The sequence below is a fragment of the Motacilla alba genome, chromosome 12 (assembly GCF_015832195.1).
Source record: "Motacilla alba alba isolate MOTALB_02 chromosome 12, Motacilla_alba_V1.0_pri, whole genome shotgun sequence".
Lineage (NCBI taxonomy): Eukaryota > Metazoa > Chordata > Aves > Passeriformes > Motacillidae > Motacilla > Motacilla alba.
The window spans coordinates 20,076,637-20,103,277 of NC_052027.1; the positions used below are offsets into that span (position 1 = coordinate 20,076,637).

The 26,641-nt window shown below is 46.0% G+C and overlaps 1 protein-coding gene across 7 annotated transcripts in view; it reads left to right on the forward strand.

The window, feature by feature from the left end:
• The window catches only part of FBLN2 (fibulin 2), a 90,796-nt gene that overhangs the window by 14,526 nt on the left and 49,629 nt on the right, over positions 1-26,641 (forward strand). For 6 of the 7 annotated variants that reach the window (XM_038149410.1, XM_038149409.1, XM_038149408.1 and 3 more), the window contains exon 2: positions 10,495-11,949. In XM_038149410.1, coding sequence (XP_038005338.1) covers positions 10,620-11,949 — 1,330 coding nt within the window. In that variant the 5' untranslated portion in view covers positions 10,495-10,619. Of the gene's footprint in view, positions 1-4,445; positions 4,689-10,494; positions 11,950-26,641 lie in introns of those variants that run through there. The other variant, XM_038149411.1, reaches the window with a different exon arrangement.

Genomic DNA, 26,641 nt, shown 5'->3' on the forward strand with positions numbered 1-26,641 from the left:
CCAAAATTAAGGTATGTATCATGTAAATCATGTATTATACCATTATAACATTATACCATGTACCATACCACTCTGTATGGTGCACAGCTGTGGGCTTCCCATCCCTGGAAGTGGCAAGGCCAGTCTGGGCAGGGCTTGGAGCAACCTGGAGTAGTGGAAGGTGGAACTGGATTGTCTTTAAGGTCCTTTCCAGCCCAAACCAGCCTGGAATTCTGTGGTAAAGCTCAGAGCAAAGGGACAATACATCCATTCCAAACAGTTAATTAATTGCCCTCTGAAGTCTTACCCAGCCCTCCACTGATTGTAGAGAACCTCGTCAAGTGAGGTGGCTTCTAGAAAACTGATGTTAAACTGCAGCAGTGATCTTCTGAGAACTTAAGCTCACAGACCTCTTTGTTCTGTTCTTGTTCTTTATACTTGGGATACCCAAGACTGTGGTATCAGCCCCTTGCTTTCCAAATTGAGCCTTCAAATTCAGGTTGATTCAGGTTGTAAGGTTGATTACTGAAATCCAGTGAAAATCTTCCCCGTTCCAGGCTCCAGCTCAGTCAGCTGGGTGTGCACATCTGGCTGGGCTACGAGAGCATTTCCACCACAGCAGGGTGAGGCAGGGTCATGCCACAGGAAGGCTCTCTGCAGGTGCCTCTCGCTGCCAGGCGGTTGCACCTCAGAGAGCCTCAGAGAGCACTGACAGGGAAGTCTGGAAAGCTGAAATACCTCCCACTGCACCTCTTCTGCTTTCCTTGGTGGGGATTTTGTCCTCCTTTCATTGTTTTCAATACTGAATATTCTGTACTCTTGGGAGACTACATCTCTCATGTTAGTAACTTTTCCATCTTAATTTTCCTTCTCAGTCATGTGCTGGACTGTACATAACTAATGTGGAAGGAGGGACTACAAACTAATTCCTCTTCTCTTGCACTAATTATTTATTTCCCCTTGTACTAACTATTTACTTCCCCTTGTATTAATTGTCTTTACAGTTATAGGATTTCCTCAGCTGGAACATAAAATAGTTTCCTTCCCTTCCAGAAGATCATTGACCAAAACATAAATATGTATTCTAATGTGCCAAGACCAAACAGATTGTTCATATTAGTCAATACCACTTTAGCTGGAGTATTGTTTGCTGTGATGAAAATCAGATTGAATTTACTGTTTTGTCAGTGTGTTCAACAAAACTAAGATGATGATAAAGTAAAAAAAGTATTCTTGTTTAAATAATGTGTGTGTCTATAAGGCAACATATACAATTATTCAGTCAGCATTTTTTATTAATGCAGCGTCATCTGGTTTGCTGGGATTTCTGTTTTGAATGTTCCACCTGTAGTTGCAAGTGTCATGGGTTTACTTGTATTGGGTGATGATCAGTAAATTAAAGTATTCAAGAGTCTGGGTTGTAAGCTTACCCAGCAGATCACAGTAACTTCCTGTGGTATTAGAAAATGTAATGTGTAGTTTACAAAATAAACAAGAGTCGCTTTTCTAATCTCATTCAGGTTTGTAGACTGAATATGGTACAGAACCACAAGTTGTTCTGAACACAAGAAGTGCGCATGTGCATCTGAGGGCAGAATCTGTCCCAGTGTATTTGGACACTTGGCAGACTATCACTGAGTGTGCCAGCTTGGGGTTCTGTGCAGAAACAGGAAAAACCCGTGCTCCTATGTCCAGGAAATTATTCTGCAAATTAAGGTTACCCCCTGGACAATTGGGATCTGTTCCCTGTCAAAGGAAGGGAGTCAAGATACAGGATTCCATGTCTGCTGCAGGCAAAAGTGCAGGATAAACACGAGGTGGAAGATGGAGGCAGTGCACGTGTGACTTCTGTAAGCTCCACCTGGAATTATTGATGTCTCTGCATGATGGGCTCCAAGATGGAATAGCAGAGCGGGCTTCTTTCCTTTTCAGTTTGGTACACACCAAATCAAATTAATTCCATTATCTTTTATGGAAAGTTTGTGCAGGAACACTTGGGATTGATGGATTACATCTGTGGCTGCTGACTGATTAGCAGCATGATAGATGCAGCTTCATTTACAGGGATTTACTTTCATTCATGAGGAAAAATTGAAGGTTTCTTTCCAGGACTTTGTTTTGCATTAAAACTTTTCAAAGTGCTCAGCAAATGGTAGGCTTTGATTTCCATTTGTTTAATGCCCGTGGTAACCAACATTTCTGTGAAAACATTTTCACCAAGTGTTCTGGTTTTTCCTCCATTAAAATAAATTTTTTTTGCTTTAGCTGAAGAATTTAATTGCTATATATAATAACCTTGATATGGACCTTTTTTTGTCACCATATGAGAGGAAACTGCTCCCAGGGAATGATCACTGTTGTTTTTTCTGGATTTTATTAGTTTGTAATTGTCAATATGCCTCGTGGTATGTCCAGTCCGTACTCCAGATATGCTTTTGTCCGCAGTCCATGGAGGTTGAGAAAGCATGTGCAGGAATGCTGAAACAAGTCTGAGTTCCTTTTCTTCAGACCAAAAAATCATGTATTTTGTCAGATGCTCTACCAGATTCAGTAATTGGGTATTTTTCAATGCCCAACAGCTAGACTTTCACCATTAATCATGATAGTGACAAAGTCAGGACGCAATGACAGAAAAATTATTTGCTGCAAACTTGCTGTATTGACATTTTGTTTTGACACTGATTTGGAATTAATTGGCAGACTGAAGCCAACCCCTCTGAGTTCCTCTGGAGGGTCTGAAGTTAATTCCTCAGTTCTGAAGCTGAAGTTCAGGCGATGGAGGCAGCTCGGCCTCACAGGTATGCTGTGCAAAGCTGCCTGGCAGCTCCCTTCAGCCTTCCCTGGATGAAAACCATTGTTAATTATTTCCAAATTGCCACATGGCAGCGCACAGGGCAGGAAAGGCCACTTGCTAAGCTGTCAGTTAAATAGTAGGCTTTCTTTAGCCTAATGTGGATTTTAGATGGGGGTGGGGGAATTTTCAGTTTGAACTGTTTGGAAAGAGCTGCCTGAAATAGGTAGGGAGTGCTCAGATGTTCCAACCAACGCATTTCCCAACAAAAGGTCTGCATTACTGTCACTGCCTAGGGCAGTGGGGTTCAAAGTGCATAACAGAAGACTGGATTACGAAAAAGAAACAAATGCAAAACTTAAATCTGCTGCTTACAGAGAGTTCTAAGTAGTATCAGAGTTCTTTCAGGAAAGGAGGAAAGGAGAAAGGGGGAGAAGGAATCACAGAGGGGAATGGGAATGACATCTCAGGTTTTGCGTGCCACTGTCCCTGCAAGCACGCTCTTTTCTTGGTAAGAGGCACTGCAGCCCTGCAAATGGGAGCTTTGTAAAACTGTGGGAAGGGGCAGGGGGCTGGAGCATCCTGCAGGGAGGTTACAGAAAGGAAGCAGAGAGAGAGAGAAATCTAGTCCAGGATCTTGAAGGGATATATTTGAGGGGCACAGTTACGAGATTCTGCAGGGGTTGTGCTTGGGTTAGTTTTGGGAAATGGTAAATATCTAAATAGTGGGGAGCATCTTGGAAACTAGGGGTTTGTTCCTTCCTGAGAGAGAAGAGAGGAGTGCAGCTCTTTAAATAAATGAGAAGAAGTTCTTTCTTTCACTTATCAGAGCAGCCTCCAGTATTGACAGTGCTCACCCAAGCCCAGAGGCCGGAGCTGGTGCTGGCTCCTGGGAGCTGCACTGCCTCATCACGAGGCTATCTCCACATGTGTGTGGCTGCTCAAGGTGCTGTGGAGCTCAGGGACCTGCCTGCTGCCAAAAGAGCTCTCCCTGTGCAAATTAGTTCATAACTTATGAGCTTTGACAAGTTTTTGTTGGCAATGCCCTGGGAAACATTTTTGCGTGGCTGTTGCTGAGTTTGCTTTAATCTTTTCCTAGATTTCTTTGGCTGGTGTGGAAATAGCTGGATTATTTAATTGTGTTTTTGAGGAGTATATATAGTCACCTGAAACTCGGCAATGTAAAAAGAAGAGAAAAAAAGTGTATCAATAGCAAACACATTTATTTTCACTCCAGTGTAAGAGTTTGGCTCCTTCTGCAGCAGGGCTGTGACCCTGGCCCAGCTGTCAGGACTTGCTGAGCCTCCTGTGCATTGTCCAGAGGAGGCCGTGGTTAGTATGTCAGGGATCCCATGGTCAGTTTGTCAGGGTCCCTGTGGCAGAGTCCTGGGCCTGTCCCTGCTGTTCTGGTCCCTGTGCTGAGCTCCCCATGTCCCATGTGAGCCCTTCATCTCTGGCTCCTGGGCAGCTGCTGTGCTTCCTCTGAGTCACTGGATCTGCTGCACTGGCGACTCCCAATGACACACGATTTCACTCCTCTGGAATCCAAGTACCTGCCCTGTTTTGCTGGGCTGGGCTGAAGGGGAGCACTGACACAATAGCCCCAAGACATGATTCTCCCCTCCCTAGCTCTGTCATTCCCTTGGAAAAAGGCTGCCTTTGCACTCCGGGACTTCAGAAAGCCTTCAAACCCTTCACATTGTGGAAGAATAAGTCCCAGAGCTGCCTGGTCACTTCTGTTAATGCTTGGCTACTTCAGCTGAAATACCTTGGGTGATGCTTTTCCATTACTACTGTGTGTCAGGTTCCTGTTTGGATTTGAGCATGGGGAATGTCCTGGGAAGCTTCTGGAGCATCTCTGCCCAAGGGCACTTCTGCTGGGAAGGGAGTTCTTATCAGAGTTCTTTTGGGAAGCTGCGTGAGTTTTGATCCCATCCTGCTTTCTTCTTGTTTGTCTCCTCTTGAGTTCACTGTTGAATTGAGAAAAATTTCTCCAGACTCCCAAATGTCCATTTTTAAAAGCTTTTCCATGAAAAGGGGGTTAATGATAACTGATTTCATATTGAAAACAAAGCTGAGGAAAACTGCCTGCAAAAGTTATGACTCCTGAACACAGGCTTGTTTAGCCAAGAACCAGAGTGTTGACAACTCCTGAGTGCTTTACTTTTAATAACAAAAAGCAGCTTCTGGGATTTACCCTGAGGTTCATCCTACCCCTCTGCTCCTTCTGCCCAACACAGGGGTTCAGCTCAGCTCAGATTCCAGTAATTTGCAGGCAGAGATGATGGGCCCCGGGCCTGAATGTTGCATAAGAGCAGTGATGGAAACACTTCTCCCTTTTCATTCATCCTCCCAGTGAATAGCCCTGCAGTTCCCTCTGTGAGGAGAGCAGCAGTCCCTTCCAGCAGCAGTCCCTTCCAGCAGCAATCCCTTCCAGCGCCTGGTGAGATCACAAGTTTCCGGATTGAGAGGGTGTGAAAGGAAGATCTAATCCATGGGCTGGCACAGCCCAGTCAGGACTTAGTGGGTTTAGGGTTTTTTCCTGGTTTTCATACAAGATTGAAATGCTCTCACAAATTTCCATTTTCTCTTGCATTTAAAAGGGATTGTTTTAAAATTGTTGTTTCCTTCCGTCCCCTCCCTTCTTCCTCCCACAGTCTAAACTGTGACCGCAGGCAGGGAGAGCTGCTGGCAGCTGCAGCAGCCCGGAGCTCTGGCTGGGGAGAGGTGTGAAAATGCTCGGACTGGGGAAATACATTCCCCCTGCTCCTCGGGACGGGTGAGCACATGGACTTCTGCCTGCTGCTCTGCTTTCTGCAGAGCTTTCACCACTGTGACAGAAATTCAGCATCACCAAAAGATTCACCAGCACAGAGCTGGGCTGTGTTTGGTCCCTGCTCACGTACAGCTTGAACCTGCAGGGCCAATTTCAGCTGGCTGGCAATGGGAAAGCAGGAGAATGGTTCATTGCAGCTCTGTGGGCTGATGAACTTGCTTTGTGCACAGGTGGTGAGTGCCAGCCCCACGCTGGCTTTCCCACAGGTTTTTTCTTTGTGTGTCTGAACCTTAGGTGTGGATTCCTGGGCAGGCTCAGGGGCTGTTCCCCCCGTTACACCCAGCAGGGCGTGTGCTCCTGGTACCCAGCACGGGAAGGACTGCACAGATGGCTGCCACCTTCTGCTCTTACATCAGCCTGGCATCTGGCCCTGCTCACTCTCAAAAGTAGAAGATACAGATCAAACCAGCATTTCTATTACTGTCGTCCTCTAAAATGGCAATTTAGTGAGGGACTGAGAGGTGGGTCAGAGAAAAGAACTGTTCTGTCTAAACCTCTTCACAGGGATCTGCAGCTGGTGAAATTGCAGATACATCTTAAAGATGGAAGTCAGTGGGTTCTCCTACAGTGCATTGGATTTATTCTCTTTACTGCTTTTTGTTTATAAATGGCTGTCTCCTTTTGTTCAGTGAACATTTGACAGAATGCTCCTGTGTTGCTCCTGTGGCATCTCTTCCACATGTGCCCACCTTCTGTATGTCTCTGGGGCACCCTTCACACACCCAGAGACATTGTCTTTGGGTGAAATCTTTGAAGGAGAGTGCCTCCTGTCACCTCTGCTTACCTAAATAATCTTTCAGGTTCAGCACTGAAATGAAACCATCTGGAAAAAAGATCTCCCAATAAAATGCTCCTCTTAATTTAAAGAGCTTGCTCATTTAAAATGTCTAGATCTTCTGTGGGAACACACTGGTTTCATCAACATTTTAGAGTAATATGACTGAACAATTTTAATCAAGTCAACATTCTTTCTTTTGGTTTTATGTTATGGCTTTGAATGAAGTAAATCACTTGCAGTATATTGTTTTGAAAAAAAAAAGTCAGAATTTATAACTTTTTGGCCCTAAACCGAATTGAAATAAGCATCTTGAAATCTTGTTTTATTCCCCTGCCAGGAGACAGGAATATGGTGTTTTTCAGCCAGGACTAGTTACAATTTTGATGGCTGCTGCTTTTAGCCCTGGCTGTCCCATCACACAGATACTAGGTTCATCTGCTTTCCTTTCCCATGAAAATGTGTGCCTGCAGTTCATGCTTATTTGGACTGTTTTTAAAGCTGATTTTCCATAAGGTGTCTTTACTCTGCCTTTCTTAGGAATATTTTTTAAAGAAGGAATTGAGGCATAAGGAACTGCAGCAGTGTGATCATCCTCCATTTACTGCTGGTTTACCTCACATGTTTATGTGGGTAGAATTTGAGGGACTCACTCTCAGTCCAGAGCATCGCCCCTCTCTTGCACGGACACTCCTGCTTGCTCAGGAGGTATTATGAGGACAGGAATGGCAACAACTTATTTAATAATGGCCCAGTAAAACCCAGTAAAGCCATCAGGGTCAGCCCTTGAACCAAAGCAGAGCAGGATATACAGGTTAGGAAATTCCACTATGGACATGAATGGAATTCTCCTGGGACATGAAGCAGTGCATGAGGCCTGGCATGGGTGGCACATACTTCCCTTACTGTAGAGCTCTCTAAAGCTTTCAGCAGAACCTTTGAAAGACTTTTATTTTAGGTGTGCAGGGCATAATTTGTCACTCAACGGAACAGCAAAAATCAGTGACTTTGTAATAGTGGGTGAAGGACATTGGTGAGAGTACAAAGAACCAATTTTCATTTTAGTGAAGCTCTTGTGTATTGCCCTGGTTGTGTAAAAGGACATCAAGGAAAGCATTAAAATAGTTAATGGAAACAAATTATTGCAACAACATCTGCTGGTAATAAACTCCCCTGTCCTACAGAGCTAGCGTATTGTTTTTACCCTCTTGGTTCAGAGACCTTTATTTACAGCTCCAGCTTTTGGTGCCATTCCCCAGTAATGAGCTGGGGATCAGAACATCACTGCAGTGTTGGGGCAGGGCAAGGGTCCAGAGGTGGAGCACAGCAGCTGCAGGGGCTGGCAGGAGCACAGCTCTGTGTGCAGGGATGGGGGCTCACTGGGGCTCAGCAGCCCTGTCTGTGCTTCTGTCAGAGGTGGTTTTCTCTGTGCCTGAAGTAGAGGCTGTTCCTTTGATAAGTGAGTTTATGGTTTGGGGGGAGTGATGGGTGTGGGAAACAGATGGAGAAAGCACAGGGAAATGCAGTGGTTTAAAGGAATAAAATGACACTTTTTGTTGGAGTCATTGCACTACAACCAAGGAGCCTCTGAGGAAGGAAAGTGAGCCTGAGGAAAGGGAAGGTTGTAGTGTCATTCATGGAGGAAGGGCTTATAAGGATTTCGGCCTTATCAGTTAAGCCTGAAAACCCAAATGCTGAGAGATGTGGAAATGGTGGGAAGAGGAAATCAAGGGGGGACTGAGCAGGGCACGGAGCAGAGAGCGTGAGAGGCAGGGACAGGGCTGGCCGTGAGCTCTCAGAGCTCTCTGTGGGTGAGAGGCAAGGCAGCAAGGATGGGAACAGAGGAAGGACTGGCGGTGACCCTGGCAAGCAAACAAACCCTTGGATAGAAACGGGTGGGGGCGAGGGGGGCAGGGGGTGATAGCACAGGGGAGCAGCTCCTTTCTCCAAAGCAGGACTGTCCTGTGATGAACCCTCAGCTGTCCCTGAACACTCTCCCTGTGAGGGATGACTGCTTTCTGCCTCTTGCTTCAGCACAGGGGTTTCTTTTGGGAGCGTGTGCCTGAGGCGTTTTGGGGCACCATTTACCTGGAGCTGTGCCCCACACGGGCTGGCTGGGCTGGGCTGTCCCTTACCTGTCCCACAGGTGATGCCTGGCCCTGCCCTGGTGCACACTGAGGCTGCCAGACCTGCGTCTCTGACACCGACATGGCCCATTTTGGGTGCTGGGGCTCTCAGGGAAGCCTGATGTAAAAAAGGGAATATGGCCAGGGCAGAGCTGAGCTCAGCTGCCTCCCCATGGGGTTTGCACTGAGGCATCACAGTCAGGAGGTACCACGGGAGGGGATGTGACAAAATCCTGCTGTGAGCCCCTTACAGAAGTCACCTGTAGTTGTCCTCCCATTCATTATTTCCCAGCTAAAGCAATGTAACAATTACAAATTTGGATTACCTGGAAAAACTGCTGAAAGCAGGATAAATTATTAATTCCCAGGCTGCATTCTGAAGAATTAATTTCAGCACCACATATTGAAAGTTCTCCTTCATGAGAAATAGCCTGGTTTTGAGAGCAGTGAGATTCTGAAAAAGTGAAATTGTTCCAAGCCATTATTGTATTTTCTGACATTTATTTTTCAATCACTCTCCTTTAGCATACTCAGCTGATTTACTCAAATTAGCAATAGGAAACCTACATTTGTAAGAATTCTGTCTCTGTATAAGGTACTGAAGTAATTGGGATTCCAGGGCAGAACTGTGGAAATTCTTAGCACGGTTTGCCCATATCTTATCAGAACAGGCAGGCATTTTCCACAGCCTGGCCTCTTGCCAGAGGGACTGAGCAAACTTGTTGGAAGCCCCCTTTGAATGGGAGAAGTAATCTTTCTGAACGGATTTTCTGGCACAACTCCTGTTGCGTGTGTGGTTCATTGTTCTGGGTGATGTGGCTGTATTTTACCCCCTAGATAAATGTTTTAGGGTTGTTGTTTTTTGGGTTTTTTTTATGATGGGAAGGGTCCTGGGAAAATAATCAGATTGCCGGTTCTATAAAATTTCTATAGGCAAATGGTTTTTTTTGTTGTAAGTGGTTTTCCATGTTAATTGTGTAGCTTTGTGAGCATAATTTTGATATAAAGGGCAACACCTGATTAACCCTTGAACTTTTTGATGTTCAAAGGCCTTAGTAATTAGAAAGCAAACTATTTTCTCCTCTTCAAGGCATTTTAACAGTGTTGTTGTGGCAGTTCATGTATGTAGAGATGTATGTTGTGTGTTCAGAGTATAGTATAGTATTTAGTATTCACTAAAAAGTACTGCTGATGTTGTCAAAACTAAAAGAAGTGGTTGCCAGTGGTGGCACACCCTCAGTTGTTGTAAATGTCCTCCAGTGAAGTTGGAGTCAATCCCTCTGTGCACCACAGTCCTGCTGTGGAGCTGTGCCAACCTCTGTGAGTGAAGAATCTGGCCCTTAATATGAATTACAGGATAGTTAGTATGATGTGTAACCAAAAAGTAACCACAACACACAAAGAAGTTCTATTTTATCCCTGCGGGAGCAAAGAAATAACTTTTAATGCTGAAGACCGAAGTGCAAGAGATTGCTCAGTGGGGGAAGGAGGCAGAAAAAATCCAGATTTTGAGTTAACATGTATACAGACAAATTCTCACGTCCCAAGGCTAAGTTTTGTCTATAAAAATTCCTTAAGATTTGAGTCTTTGTAATTAAAACATAAAGAATAATTATCTTAAGCTCATATCTGCAGAGGAAGAACAGTGTATTTACTTATTCTCTGCCAAAAAATCTTTTTAGCTGGAAAGATTAACAAAAAGGCATTGAAGTATAAAGAAGGGCCTTCCTTTTATTGAAATATATATGTTTTGCCAACAGACTCAGAGCAGTCACAACCATTTTTTCTTCCTTTCTTTTTCAGAACAGGGGTGGGAGAAGCATCCAGCTCCAAACTTAGTGACTCTAATGCTTGGAAGACATTATGATTAATTTTTGTCCTTAGGTTTCCAGATGTTGGATTTCATCCCAACTTTTAAAGACCTCTAATGTTTAACAGGATACGTGCTGAGTGTAGTCTTTAACAGAGTTTTCTTTCATAACTCCAGGATCTATGAGAAAAGGTAACTTAGGAGGCCACTGCAGAATCGGAGCTGAAGCCCCAGCCTTCCAGGAGAGCCGCCAAGGCTGAACGTGCGGGGTTGGAGCGGAGCCGCATTCCTTCAGGAAGACGATGGCCAGAGCCTGGAGCTGGCAGCAGAGCCCTTGGAATGCCCTGCTCCTGGTGCTGCTGTGCACGGGTGGCTGCCAGGCACAGAGGGACTGCACGGGCGCCGAGTGCCAGACCCTGGAGAACTGCATCGAGGACGTGCTGGAGCCCGGCGAGTGCTGTGCCACGTGCCTGCAGCACGGCTGCACCTGCGAGGGCTACCAGTACTACGACTGCGTCAACGTGGGCTTCGTCAACGGCAAGGTGCCCGAGGGACAGTCCTACTTCGTGGACTTCGGCAGCACCGAGTGCTCGTGCCCCAAGGGAGGGGGCAAGATCAGCTGCCAGTTCATGCTGTGCCCAGAGCTGCCCCCGAACTGCATCGACGCGGTTGTGCCGGCGGACGGGTGTCCCCAGTGCGGCCGCATCGGCTGCCTGCACGATGGACAGAAGTACGTGGCGGGGCACACCTTCCACATGCCCCCCTGCAAGGTTTGTCACTGCCCCAATGCCGGCGGGGAGCTGATGTGCTACCAGCTGCCAGACTGCGACACATTCTCCCTGAACACGGCCAGCCCGGGGGACGCCGAGAATGGCGAGCCCGAGCGGCACTACGACGATCCCTACAGCTACGACCAGGAGGCCTCCGAGGGAGACAACACCCAGGTGGAGTCCCCAAAGAAGTACAGGAGTTACTCATCCCACCTGGAGCACGAGAGCCTCAGCCAGGAGCAGGGTGAGGACTATGACTACCTGGCGGCCAGTGCGGTTCCCTCGGCGTCAGCCCTGACTGACCCCCACACTGAGGGCACGGCAGCACCCGGCACCACCCCGGTGCCCCTGAGCCCCACCGAGGTCCGCGGTGCCACGGAGCACAGCGAGCGCCGCAGGCTGCCCCGCACCACAGCACCCTCTCTCCAGCAGGTGACACGCAAGGAAGCGCCAGCCACCGCTGGGGCTCCTCCCCAGCACTCCACGGCCACCACCGAGACACCCCAGCACCTGGAGGAGTTGGAGAGGAGGCCAAAAGGGAACAAAGAGAGGCACGAGCAAGAAAGAGCCCCCCACTCTAAAATGAAAAAGCATGCCAGGAAGGAAGAGCCAGAGAACAACATGTATCAGGGTTTGAAAGAGGTGAACTTTACAGAGCCAAGCTCAGCAAGATCATCCCATGAAAGCCTCGAGGGGAATGATTTCCCCAAGGTGAAGTTCAGTGCAACAACCTCTCCTCCTGTTGCTCTGAAGGAAGACCGCAGCCAGTCCTCCCCAAAGCAGTCACAGACGCTGTACCGGTACCATCCTGAGGAGGACGGGGACCCCAACTCCATCCACGCTAACCCCAGGCTTCCAGAAGGTAAGAACAACTCCAGTGTGGGTGTCTAGAGAACTCTTACTCGTGGTAACATTGGTGCTCATCCTCTACTGTGTTGTTCTTACTGTTGCACATCGCCTTGAAATCAACCAAACCACCAGCAACCTTTCTTCCATCCCCTCAGGAGGTGGTTTGTGTTTCATTTCACAGAACAGGTATCATTTCACTGTTGCCTACCTTGCTTTGATTTCACAGACAGTGGATGGGGCTTTCTGGTATTTTAACTTTACTTCACATGATGATTTATTCAACTCTGGCATTTTTCTTCAATTACTTTTAACTTCTGTTGTGATGTTAAAGAAACATCTTCCTCTACATAGAAGGATTTAATTAGTTATCTCCAGTTACCAACTCAGTGTAATCACATTTGTAGCTTTGGTCTTCTTCTGGAGAGGAAGTGAAACAGTTGTGCTTTCACTCTCTAAATAAAAATATTTAGAGCATTTGTAGTATTTATCTCATGGTTGAAAGCCTGTCTAAGCTCATTAGTTCAAGAACTCGAGAGATACTCAAATACGCCTGAGGACTAGTAGGGAGAAAAAGGGCTCTCTCTTGTGTTATGTTTTCGTGGAGCTGGAAGTTTATGATGTTTATGATCAGCTGTGGCAAGTATACGTATTTCCTCCCTGCCTCTGGATTCCTCTTGACATCTGCAGGGAATGTTGATTATACACTTTATGCAATGCTCATTACTGTAATGAATGCAAACTTCATCGCTGTAAATTAGCACATATACAGCTCATATTTCCAATTCATTTTTCATCAAATCAAGAGCAGTACCTCCTCTTTCAAGATTTGGCACAAAATGTTCTCCCAAGACTCAGCTGGAGGATGCTTGCAAAGAATACTGATGAGTCCCTAGGCAGTGGCATTTCTCCTGGGCTGTGTCAGTAGCCCTTAAATCTTGAGCTGTCCAGTCTGTCTCCTGGAGAAGTTTAAGGTACATGGGAGGAGGAGAGCAGATTTGGAGCTCAGACTCTTAAATCCCGACACACACAGCACCTCGTGGCTGTTGAAACAGAAAGTGTGCCAGGTCCATGGATGGAGATGGCAGCTTTTTCCTTTTCCTTTGACTTCCCTTTTCTTTGCTTCAGCCTACCGCAAAATCTGAGCCATGCACCAAGGCTGTGTATGATACATGGGCCTGATTTAGGACTGACACACAATAACCTGCTTCCTGATGTAACTTTAAAGAAGATTTTTTTATATATAAAATTGCCTTTTCTTCTTCTTTCAAAAAAGGAGAAACGGGTGGAGTGCCCTGAAATTTTCAATGAGAGGGTTTAAGAAAGTCTGCTGCGGTGAAAGTGTTCAGCAGCAGAACTAAGTACTGAATTTTAGAGTCTGCTTGGGTGATTTGCAGTCTGTGATTCCCAGGAACTGCTTGGCTGAGACAGGTCTGGTTGGGGAATGGATTGGGTTGAGGTGCCTGGAGCAAGATGTGATGGATGGCATGAATTGTTCAGCTGGCAGAAGCAGCTTGGGAATCACTGGTGTCATTTTCCCCTTAGCTGAGATACCTGTGATTTCCTTTAAATATGGCAGAGGTAGAAATGAGAAATAAATGTCCCGTGGGAGCACAGAACTCTCTGACTGGCTGTAGATGCTGCAGCTCCAAGGCTGCTGCTTCCCTACCCCATGAAAGCTGCATGTTTTGGAGCCAGGACTGGTGCCACCAAGCCATATCTATCACCCACAGTTACTGACTGACAGATGGGACCTGGACAGGCAGCCCCTGATCTGCCCCACCATTCCCATCAGGAATATTGGTGGAAGATCTGTATGGAGCTGTAGCACCCTCTCAAAAAATGAGGGCTCTCTTTTGCCATGACCAGCGCTCATGCCTAGGGATAGCAGTGCTTCCACTCGTTATGCTGCTTTAATTGACGTGGTTGTGATTCATGGGAGTAGCTCCATTTGTTTCAAGTAATAAAACACATACATCTTGTGTCTTCAGTGACTCCTGAGCCAGTGGTGGAGGGGGAGTGAAGATAGTAGTCAGACTTGAAAGAAAATTAATCTCACCTACAGATACAGAACGAAAACATAAATTTTGTGCATGTATTTCCAACTATAAAATGACAGAATCTGACAGAATTGCCAAATAACTTCTTTTCTCCCTTCAGGAATTGTCAGCATGGTGTAAACTACATCAATCCCCTGACTTTTAGAGCCTGTGGGGCTGTTGTGCTGTTCCCTAATGAGGCTGCAGCCAGTCTGGCAGTGTGCAGGGTTCTGTTCGACCAGCTCTCAGCAGAGTACTCTGGGGTACATTTCTGTGACTCTATGGCCATTCTAGATTTATTTTCATGTTTTGTTTAGTGTTTCTTTTCCCCCAGAGTTTAGAAAAGTTTGGGAGCTTCCAGAGAGGCTTTCAGCCCAAGTTAGGTGGCTGTTGCATTTGTTCCTCCTGTTTAGCTGTATCCTGGCCCCAGAATTCTGCTGTGCTTGGGTCCTGATGCCTTTGGTTAAAAACTTGGCTTCGTTACTTGTATTTTACATATCTCACTTTGGTTTTATATGTAGCTGAGTTTTCATCTCCCAAATCTTTGCTGGTTCATCCGTAATCTAATGGTAGAAACAACATGGAACACTTTGGTGCTCAGGAAAGGTTAATTTTGTGGTTTGGTTTTCTTTCTTCTTTTTAGCATTGTTTTTCATCTGTAGTATTGTCCTGTGTTCACATCAGCTACTGCGTTCCTAAAGGAGCTGTAAGTGTACAGCAGAGGTAATTACTCAGCTGAGAAAGAGCAAATTAAGTGCTTTCACCATGGGAAGGGTTGAGATTAATGGAGACTGTTCTCTTTATACAGTCTCTCTCCAAACATTGATCTTACCCTGTCACTTACTGCAAGAGTAGCAAATGTGGGGAATTTTAATTTCTGTATTGCCTATTTCCTCATCCCAAAATGCCCTGATCAGGGCAGGGCTGACTAAAATATATTTCAAGAACTTAGTGTCAAATTCTGTTATGATTTTCTGCTCTGGCAGTAGAGTGCTGTTCCTTGGATAAATGTAACTCAGGTGGCAAGCAGCCTCACTGTGAATGTTTCATGATTTGCATTCTGGTTTTGGCAGGTTCAGCAGCAGTTTGGATCTAGCTGGACCTGTCATGTTTCAGAGTGGAGGTGTTTTTCCACTTAAAATCTTCCATGACTGGTGATTTTTTTTACTGTGGTGGCTTTTAGAGATAAAGGTAATTGTTCTCAAGCTGGAGTAAATTGCACCAATTTGGGAGCTGAGATCAGTGGATGTGAGGGTGGCATTTATTGCAGGTGAATCCTGCCCAGGCAGGAACTTCTGGGGGGCTCCTGTAGCTGAGATTCCAACCCACCCATCTGCTGCATGTTTGCTGATTCTGAAACTCCTGCAGAAACGTGACCTTGAATTTCCGAAACGAGGGCAGACAGATCCATGTGCAGGGCCGGGAGTTGGACTTGATGGTCCTTTTGGTCTCTTCCTGGATGTTCTATGACTCCATGAAAGCAGACCTGCAGTGAGGGTTTGGAAGCATTCCCTGAGCACACCCACCCTTTGTCCCTCTTACTGCCACCATAAAAAGCACTGGAGGTGGGAGAATGCTTGCATGGTCCTTCAGAAACAAACACTGTTTGCAATTAGTTTGGTTTTTTTGCTATCAGGTGAAGTGTTGTCTCATTTTTATTTGAATTACCTCAGGCTTAATCCTGTGTTCTCTACTTTATCCCAGTCCTTTCTGTAACAGGAAGAAGTCAGCTTTGAGGCCTCAAAATAGGTTATCTGAGAAATAAAAATAAACCTCAGGAGACAGGTGTATGAGGAGAAAAAGTCTCTGGGCCAGCAAGTGTGAATCAGCATGAATTACAGCCCTGGGTGATAGTGTTCAGTGGTTCCTTTGGTAGCTGGAGTTCTGAGGTAGCACGAATGGGAATAAGGCAGTTCAAGATACTTGCAGAAGGAGGCAGATTGAAATACTATAAAATTAAAAAAAGTCTATCTATTCTGCAAAAAGTGGCCTTTGTACTTTATTAAGCAGCCAGATGCTAGTTTAGAAGGAAAAATGGAACTAATTCAACCATTTCTATTGATGAAAACATCCCATGTATGATATGTGGGGGCCTGATTCCCTCACAGCTGCTGGTGCACAGCCTTCCCTGCACCCTTCCCTTGTCGCCTCAGGCATGGATTTGTGAGCAGAGAGTGCAAGGAAAACCCAAATGTACCCAAATGACACAGAGGAGTGCACTCAGAGTAACTGTTTGCAGATTCTGCAATAAACAGTAGCCACAGTATCCAATCTGCAGGCACAGACGGCCAGATGTGACCTGGCTCTCTGCTTTCTCAGCTCTTGCTTTCCATTGGGTCTGTATCCAGTGCTGGGAGCAGTCCCATGCAAGGGATGGGAGCAATCCCATGTGAGGAATGGGAGCAGTTCCATCCCATGTGAGGGATGGGAGCAATCCCATGTGAGGAATGGGAGCAGTTCCATCCCATGTGAGGGATGGGAGCAGTTCCATCCCATGTGAGGGATGGGAGCAGTTCCATCCCATGTGAGGGATGGGAGCAGTTCCATGTGAGGAATGGGAGCAGTTCCATCCCATGTGAGGGATGGAAGCAGTTCCATGTGAGGAATGGGAGCAGTTCCATCCCATGTGAGGGATGGGAGCAGTCCCGTTTGAGGGATGGGAACAGGGCTGGGGGGCCCCAGGCACGCAGGCAGCAGCCAAATTCCCTGTGTCCAGACCTGTCCTAGGGGCATGCTTTCAGGGTCAGTGCCAGTGCTTTGGTGTTTGTGTCTGGGTGATGGCTCTGGACATATTGCTGCATGGCTGCTGCTCACCTGGCTGTGTTTTGGGAGCTGCTCTGAGTCAGATCCTGCTCTTGGTTTTCCAGCTGGCTGGGCTTCAGGGCACCTCTCAGAGCTGCAGGCTCTGCATTGGGAATGTTATTCTTTGCAGAAATTCCTCTGTAGAGCCCAGACCCTCCTCACCTCTGTCCTTCTCCCATTCCTCATGTGCATCTTCCTTCTAAAACAGAGATATTAACCACAGGTCATGAGCTCCTGGCTGCAGTACTTTTGTGTCGGCTTTTATGGGGTTGTTTTGCTACTTATCTTAAAGAGTATTTTAAGCCATAGCTGTATATTGAATAGTGGTCTTTAGTTAGAAAATATACTTTAAATGATCCTTTTTAAAGCTGCAAAGATCTGTGCAGTGATGTAGGCACAAGCCTGGTATGCAGAATGACAAGACTGGGTGCCATGCTTTGCTAAAAGCTGTGTAGCTTGTCACAGTCAGGTGTCTGCCGACTTCTAAGAGCCTAAATAATTTAAGAAATGCTCAGATCTTGAGTTCTTTTCTTTTCAAACCCCAGCACCTGCCAATCTCATAAAGAGATGTGTAAGAAGGTGGCCCTCCATCTTCCTGTGTTACTCATAAAATTAAGGTAACAGCTGCTGCCTGCAGTGTGAATCACTGGGGACCACGACGGGCAGGTACAGTCTACAAGGTGGGAGAAATGTGTGTTCTTGCAGCTCCTGCCAGTCCTGCCTCCATTAAGTACTCTCTGAAGAGCACACTTCTTGTCCCACACACAGCTCTGTGTGCTGGTGAGGTGCAGTCAGACTTCCTCAGCTGGAAATGCATTATACCCCGGGCTGTTGGTGCTGCAGCACAGGGAGTTACTCACACAGCTGGCTGGGAGTGTTCTGTATGAGGAAATCCATTGTGCTCAGTGCTGGCACCAAGGGAATGTGCAGAGGATGACTGAAAGTGGAACAGGATGGAGCATTCACACCTGGCTGGGGCGTGCAGGGGAGACCCATCCTCCCTGCAGCACAAACCCAGGGCAGCCTGCATGGGACAGGCTTTCCACAGGGACACTGAACACAGGGGGGTTTCAGATATCCTTGCCTTCAGGGGTTTGAGGTACCAAGATAGTTTAAATCTCAAATTGTTACCATAATACAACTGGAGTTGGGCACCCAACTTAGGATGGCACCAAAATACCTTTGAAAACCCATCTCATGTGCACGTTCTGTAGAGATAAAAATCATTATTTATGCAAAGTCAGCTCCATCCATGGTTTGCAACAAGAGCATTGAATCTCAGTTCTGAAATTCAAACATGCTGCAGACAAAGTATGAAAATAAGATGGGAGTTTTTTTGTATAAATGAACCCACTTGAGCAGAGAAGGCTGTTGGGCTCACCAGGTTTCTTGAGGGGACTCCATTTGCTGGCTATTTATAGAAGTATCCAAGAGTATATTTTTTTGGTATGCGTGATTGATACTCCTTCAGAAAATTCCTTCTGAATTCCTTCAGAATTTAAATGAGACTTCTTTGCAGTAATGTGTCTGTTATTCTAATCGATCACCAAGGAATTAAAACCAACTCTGAATATAGCTCCTTGTTAGAGAAAGGAAGGTATAAGTAGTAATTCCTGATCCAGATTTTGTGAGACAATAACCTTTTGAACAGTTTCAAATATGTAGGCCAAATAAACGTAGCTTTCTAGCATATGCTTACTCATGAAAGGATTTGTAATTTCATTACCCTGGGCCTCACAGTGAGCAATATCTCTTACCTCTCAGGGATTCTTAGGTAACATGCCAGCAAGTAATTGGAATTTTATAAAGATCCCCTTATGTGGAAGCAGGTTTTATGTTTTCTTGAGTGTTCCCAGTCTGTCTGTGCTCTGCTTGAGATGACCAATTCCTTTCCAAAGCCGCCAGAAAGTCCTAAATTGCCATCCCAAAGCACTGGGGGTGTTTGTGCTCAGCCAAAGGCTGGGAGAGGGGTAGGAGAAAGAAGTATTTGTGCTGTATTTAGGGCTAGCAAACCTCCTCTGTACATTTCCCTCTCCCCTGTCTTTGCCGGAGGCCAGGGGGCTGCAGAGCCTCCCGGGAGCCACCTGCCTTGCTCCAGCACTACCTGTGGGTGTCTGGGACACGCCAAGCGCCCTGCAGCAGCATTCCAGAGTCACCGTGCCTGCAGCTGGTCACTGCCAGCTGGAATTGCTGCTTTCCCTCCATCCTGGGATGCTCTGGTGGTGATGGGGTGGCTGTGAGATGGTGGCAGTGGCTCGGGTGGGTGCAGTGGGGTGGGAATCTGGGCAGCCAGGGTGGGCAGGGAGCTCGTGCTGTGCTGCCCTGCCTGCCTCCTCCAGCCCTGCCTGTCCTCTCCAGCCCTGCCTGTCCCTCTCCAGCCTGGCCATGCTGCTGCACTTCTGGCTGCAGTTTCTCCTGCCCTTCCTACACCAGAAATGGGGCCATTCACACAAACCCCCGAGCAGTAATTCCTTCCCCTTGGTGTCTGTGTGCCGCTTGCTTTTGTGGTGCTGTTGTGAATCACAGGGAGGTCAATTGTGTTCACAAGGGCTCAGAGTTGTTTGACCATAGTTTTGAATTACCAAGTACCAAAATAAATTTTTATGGCTTCAACAGCTCTTCAAAAATCTCTAAAAGTTTTTAACAGTACAAAGACTTGCCTGAAAGGGGAGGCTTTGCATCAGTAACTTTTAAAAGGTGTAAAAGTTGAGGCTCTTGTGAGCTGTTCCTGTGTGTAAACTAAACATCTTAAAAATAATGAAAATCATCAGATGAGATCTCATGGCCTTACTGCTGCCTTGCACAGGGCAAGTGACTGCTCGCAGCTGCAGTGACCTGTACTGCCCGAGGAATAAGTGTGTGTTAGTCCTGAACACCCTTCCACCAAGGTTACTGGAACTGGGCACGTGAGGATGCCTCAGGGGTAAGGATGGTGAATTCTTAGGATGAGCTTTATTTTGTATGAGGTCACTCTGTAGAAATGTTATTTCTAGAAGCTGTGGGGGAGCTGCTGCCCAGCAAGGGGACTTGGAGTGGGGACCCTGCAGCCTGATGGCCACCAGACACTGGGGACCAGTACGGGAACTCTTCTGTGAGAGCAGCAGGAAAGAAATGCAGGCAGACATGCCTCCAGTGGTGTAAGAGAAGTCAACAGGCTACTAAAATCCTAATTACTGGAAAAGCAAGTGTGTACTCAGTACAGGATCATCAGTGAGCACTGTTGAAAAGGAAGAGAGTATGGGATGTGAAAAATGGAATTTTCCATGGATGTCTTATATGGTCCAGAAAATTTTCAGCCAATTTGATGCAATATATTCTGGTCTCAGAATGGCACTGAGATGCTTTTTGTGTAATAATCCCCCTAGCACCGTGTGAGGGCTCCAGTCTGGCACTGATCTGTAACAGCACTCATCTCCTCGTTACATTCTCTGAGAGCAGCAGCATCAGCTGTGTTTGGAGCAGGGGAGCTGGAATTTGACTGCAGCTGGCTCCTAGGCAGGGAAAAAGAATTGAGAAGAAGATGAATGAGCTCTTGCAACAAGAACTTCTGGCTGTACCTCAGTTTCCTTCTCTTCTAACCTCTCACTATTTTATGTTCATTTCAGTCTGGGTCTTCAAAGACATTGTATGTGCAACTTGCTGGAATAATTTTCTGAGTAGAAGTTAAATTTATTAATATTAGGGAGTTACACATCTTGTATGAAGTGATCAGCTGAAGTGCTTCTTGTATTTGTGCTCTGAGGTAGACATCCTGCAGGGACTTAGGAACCCATTACATTTTGTCAGTTGTTTGTAGCACAGCATTTGTTTTACTCAATAGCAAACCTCCTGCATGCCAGTGGCACAGGGAAAAGACATTCCAGGCACATAGACGTTGCTGTGGTGGGGAATTCCGTGGAAGGTAAACACTGAACAGCGAAGCACACCCTGTGCTCTGGCCAGCTGAGCTGGGAGTGCAGAGCCGTGTCTGGAGGGGACTTCTGTCCAAACTTGTCTGGTCTGTCATTCCAAAAGTGAACTTCATGACTACAAAATGGAAAATATGTGAAAACATACCTTTGTCATGAAAATGGAACTTATACAGTGGTGATTTCTTACAGTTCTTTCTGTAAGGTTAAAGAGTTCTTTTCATTGAACAAGCAGAACAAGAAGCTCTGAGCGAGCTTAACAGTGTTTAAGGAGTCTTCTTTTTCTTTCTTCTACTTTTAATAATGATTGTGAGAAATAACTCGGAGGAAGGCTTCTGGATAAGAGTGTGAAGGCAATGCACTGTGTACTTGGTGGCACAGAGAGCCCTACACCCATCCCACATCCCTGCCAAGCACTGTCAGGGTTTGGCTACTAAGCTTCCAGCTGATGGCTTTAAAGCTTCCTTACACCCAACTGTAATTCTGCAGCTATGTCTATAAAACATCTTGTTTATGGCCTATAAGCAGCTGAAGATTAATATAGTTCTCCCTCTTATCCAAGAATCCTTCCTCTGCAATGTTCATTAATTTTCCTGGTGTTGGAATTGTCTTGCATGGTATTACTTGTAGTTTTCATTTCCAGATTCAAACCTACAGTCTTCTAGCTAAATGATTTTGTAAGAGATTCACTCCAAGGAACTGTTTTCATTGAAGATAACATACACTTAAGTAATGTCTCATGTAATAATGATAAAATTTGTACTTTTCCTGGTTCTGGATCAAAGCTGATAAGCATTGTCTGAACTCATGGCACTGAAATCAAAAGCGTAGTGACCATCAGTGATGGCTGGCTTTACATTAGAATGTTCCATGAATGTTGAATTTCAGTCAGTTTGGATTGACTATGGGATTTTGCTGGTGGAAGATTAATACGGAAACTTTCTGAAGTCTTGTGCTGTGGTGTCAGAAGTTTTGGACAATGCTTTAAGGTGATGAATGTGCTTTGCATGTGTTCTTGAAGTACAGACTTTTGGCTTGCTCAGCCTATGGCCCTGGGAAAATTTTCCTGGTGGTGTCTGTGCTCTTTCTCCTTCACCCCTGGCCACCAGGGACAAGAGGAGCAGGTTTGTGCTGTGGCGTGGCCAAGAACAAGTTGTGGGACAGGCAGGGACTCTCACTGCCCTGGTACCACGTGAAGCTAACCAACTGAGATGAAAAAAGAAATACACTGCTGGTTTTCTTATCCTGAAGGAATGTAACCAGCCAGTTAAAATGAAGAGGAGCTTTTGGAGTCAGCCAGTTACATTTGCTTTCCAGTGTGAATAATTTGGTATGCAGAGAAATTGTGGCATGTGGCCAAGAGGGCAGTTCAGGCTGAGCACTGGTACCCTCCTGAGGGGAGGATGAGCAGTTCAGCACTGCAGGGCTGAGGCTGAGCCTCCTTTAGCCTTCAGTCCCAAGTACCCATTCTCACTCTGGACCATGCAGAGAGCCAGTGCATCATCAGCGCTGCTGTTTGTCTGCACAAACCCTTCAACCCTGGGATCTGACCTTTATTAGATAATACTGAAGTCTCCTCTTGGTATGGTGAACAGATTTACACAGCCTTGAAATCTGTCCCTGCTATTTCAGAGAGGGTGCTTGCTTGTTAGTCAGCTTTTAAATGGAGTCAGTAATGTTCCTTGAAAAAAGACACTGAAGGTCAGACCCTGTCTTGTCAATGCTATGTTAACCCCATTAGTTCCAGTGAGGTATACACTCATTTTTGCTGTATTGCTCTTCTGACATTACTTTTAAAGGGTGAAGGGCAGCTGTTAAGCATCTGAAATTTTAAAAATGAAATTCTGTTTTTAAGAAATAACTCCTTACATCTCACATAGGCATACAGCAGTTGCTCTCACTTCACAAGGCTTCCTTTGCAGTAACAAAGCACTTAGTTGTGTGTTATATTTTTTGGTCAGACTCAAATTCCTCTCCCAGAATGTAGAGTTAATCTATAGTAAATGAATACCTCATAAACCATATGATCACTATATAAATACATTATTTTAGCCATTTGTCTCTTTTGTTTGTAAATTCCCCAAACTGAATGTCTGCATAATGGACATTTATGGCCATGAAATTGATAGCACAGGGCCCTGGCACCACACGGTGCTGAGGGTCACAAGTGAACTCCTCTTCCCATGACAGGCAGGAAAGGACTTGATGCCTGCTCATCCAGCATCACCAAACACATTCCTTTGGGAAAGAAGAGCTGGTGTTGATTGATTTATATGCTTCCCCCACCCTTGCCAGGGTCACAACTGAGATTCTCACTGCTCTGTTTCAAATGTGGCACAGACAGCTTCAGACTCCCACAGAAAGTTAATCATGCCCTTGAACATAAATATCTGGACTATGGTTGGTTTTGTGCCATATGGTCAGTTTTAGACCCAAAGGAATTGCACAGTTGTCTAAGTTTATAGCATGAGATTTGTCCTTGTGTGCTGCATTCATACCAGGTCAGAATGCTGCTTGTCTTGGAGCAAGTCTTGGCTTAGTTTGCTGTAGTCCTGGTATTAGTGAAGAAATCATCACAGCAGTTTCCTATTTTATATTTTAATGGCAAGAAACATATATATATATATATATATATATACACATATATATATAATATGTGTGTGTGTATATATATGTGTGTATATATATATATATATATAATAGAATCAAAGAATCAATAAGGTTGGAAACCAAGACCTCATAGATCATCAAGTCCAAGCTTTCTCTCTCTCTCCCTTGCTCACTCTCCTGCAAGGTTCAGGAAAGAGTCCATTTCCTGGAGGGCCAGGGGACCACGCTGCTGATGACGTGGTGACCTGGTGATTGATTCTGTTCCCTAAGATGAACCTAACCCCTCCCCTTGAGGTTTCCTAGCCCTTCTCATTTGTTTTGGCTGGCTGTTTGCTGCCACCTTGCTGAGATTTTCCTTTTGCTGCTTGAATCTGCTCCAGATTCAGAACCTGAAAGCTGCCAAAGCTCATGACAAGTGAGAGGGAACAAGTGTTGGTTCAGTGCACGGAGAAGCCAGGCTGGCAGTGGGTGTTGAGGATGTTTTTGGTGTAGTAGCCCACTCTCAGTATGGGCTATGTCTTGCGTTATCTGTGCGTTTTCCCAGGGACAAAAAGCAAATGATCTGCTCTCATAACCTGTCTCCTCTCTGCTGCTCCATCAGTTCTAGTGTACAGTGCAGGTTTGTTTGGCCCTGCCTCTCATGGGGCGGAGAAAGTAAAGTTTAACCTTTAGTAATTCAGTATCTTGGTGTAATTAAGAGAAGGTGGCTCCATGTGGGCTTCCTCAGCCCAGCTCAGAGGCCTGGCTGTGCCTGCAGCTGGGAGAGAGTCAGCACAAAGCTGTACCCTGATGTGTGGGTGTGCAGGCTGGGCCCTGGAACAGGAGTTAAAGGTGGTGTTCAGCACAGATACTACCCACAGCGTGCAGATTGAGTGTGTCAATGCAGCCAACACTGCTGGGCATGTGTGTGTGACTGTTGGGTATCGAGTGCGTTAAAAAAGGTGCAGCGGAATTTCAGCTGTGTGCTGGGGAGCTGCCTGCTGAGGCTGGAAGATACCTTTATCTTGTTTGCCCTCTTATTTCCCGGTTGTAAGACTTGGTTGTTAACTTTCAAACTGCTGAGCAGCTTTTAACTACTTGTGTGGACTAAAAATGCACCTTCATCAGGCACTAAAATAGCTCCTAACACCTTCCCCGAATTAGTCTGTCAAGCAGGGGAGAGTTCAGTTCTGCAGCAGTGATGACTGTTGACACAATTTATGTAATTGAAAATAAAACCTTTGTAAGCAGGAGTTTAGAAGCGGCAGAATTGCTCCACAGGTGTGTGTGGTGCTGTGGAAATGCTGGCTAGCTCAATGTAAACACTTGGAATATAGACTGATGAAAATTTTGGCGTGTCCTTTAAAAGTGAGGTGCTGCAGAGCCCTGGGAGTTTGGTCACTGGAGGTCAAGCCACGGGAGGTGAAGCAGGGAACCTTTGCTTGGGGAGCTGAGCTGAGCCCCAGGGCTCAGAAAATCCTCAAAGTGATGAAAAGTAGGGCCTGGTTTTGCAAAGCAAACACGGCACAGCAAATGCATTTGTGACTGTAGCTTGATAACAGGGATGGGTAAACAGACTGCACCTGGCTTCCTGTTTAGCTGCATTTTTCTTCCATAACTGCCAGTTATGCAAACGGATTAATTTGACAGATTTCTGCCTTTTGTAGGAAGTCATGTTCAGAACAAGGAAAAGCGTTAATCTAGAATGAAGTTAAAGTTGTTTGTCAGGTGTTGTGCTTGTAAAGAAGATGAATAAACTCTTCCCAGCAGGGAAATGTATGCCTTGGACATCACCTATGAAATTAAAGGAGTGCCAAATTCTACAACATGTTTCAAATAATCCAATGTATGAGGTTATTTGTTAGGGTCCATTCTCTGGAGTCCTGTGGCTGCCCTAAGCCATCAACTTTCATTTAAAACACTTTTTTTAGAAAAATAGGAGACTCACAGTTTTCCTCAGAGAGAAAAACTAAATCTTAAATGTTTAAAACCAAACAAAACTCACTGACTCTGTAAAGAGAGAGCAAATTAAAAGCTATTCATTAGACTTTACTGTTTAGATGAGATGTTTGGAAGGAATTGTTCTCTGTGAGGGTGGGCAGGCCCTGGCACAGGGTGCCCAGAGCAGCTGGGGCTGCCCCTGGATCCCTGGCAGTGCCCAAGGCCAGGCTGGACAGGGCTTGGAGCACCCTGGGGCAGTGGAAGGTGTCCCTGGCCATGGCAGGGGTGGCACTGGATGGGCTTTCAGAGATCACTTCCAACCCAGTCCATTCTGGGATTCTGTGATTCATGTTTCTGCTCCACTGCTGTTGCAGTCCTTCCCCAGCCACGAAGGCCCTCCGGCAGGGTGGGATGGTGGCAGGGCTGTGGTGGGGTGGCTGGGAGCGCCTCTCCCAGCAGGGTTGGGGAACACCTTTCCCAGCAGGGTTGGGGAACACCTTTCCCAGCAGGGTTGGGGAACACCTTTCCCAGCAGCTCTCCTTGGGTGCACCTGCAGAGGTCACTGCAACAAGGAAGAACTGAAGAGGAACGAGACAGCTTGAGGGGATGAGAGCAAAACCAAGGCATTTCTTTTGCTGAGACTCCCAGAAGTCACTAGAGAGGGCAAAGGAGGCCCTGCTGGAATGTTTTGCAGGAGAAGGGAGAGGAGCAGACAGAAGTATCCTGCTCTGTCACATGCCCTGAGCTGTTAAAGGAGCGCCTGATGGGGTAGGCTGGGGTTTTGTGTCTATTTAACATTCAACCTGGAGGTGGCTAAATGGGAATGGTTTAAAATAGCCCCACAGTTGCCATAGATACTTGTCTAAATTGAAAATAGAGGTCTGGCCCAAGCTTGGAGTGTGTCCTCCAAAGCCAGCCTGGGTGTGGGCTAGAGGAGCCCCACAAAACTGTGGTCCTGCTGGGATTCAGCCCAGGATGGGGATGTCTGGATGTGTTTGATGTCACCAGGCAGCTCCAGCAAGGCTTTGCTTGGGCCTGGAGACTGGAAGGGAAAAATCCTTCGTGCTTCAAACGCTTTCCTCCCTTTTTTGCCCCGGGAAGTCTGTAGAGCTGGAAAAAACACCATGGAATGCTGCTTTCGTGGCACTGGGTTTGGTTTTTATTTGTGAAATGTTACTGTGCAACAAAGCAGCAGCAAATTTTAAGTAGTTCAGCTGGATAAAAGCACCCTATTAAGGTAAATTTGGTTTATTTGTCCCAGGAATGTGTAAGCAAATGCGTGTCTAATTACAGATAAGGCAACTAAGCCTTTCATCTTCTTTCAGGGAAAAAAAAACTCTGCAAATAATGTGGGAAATGTTGTAGTGAAATGAATGAAGGTCTTTTCAAGGATTTAGTTATCACAGATGAGAGCCCCACTTGAGGGAAT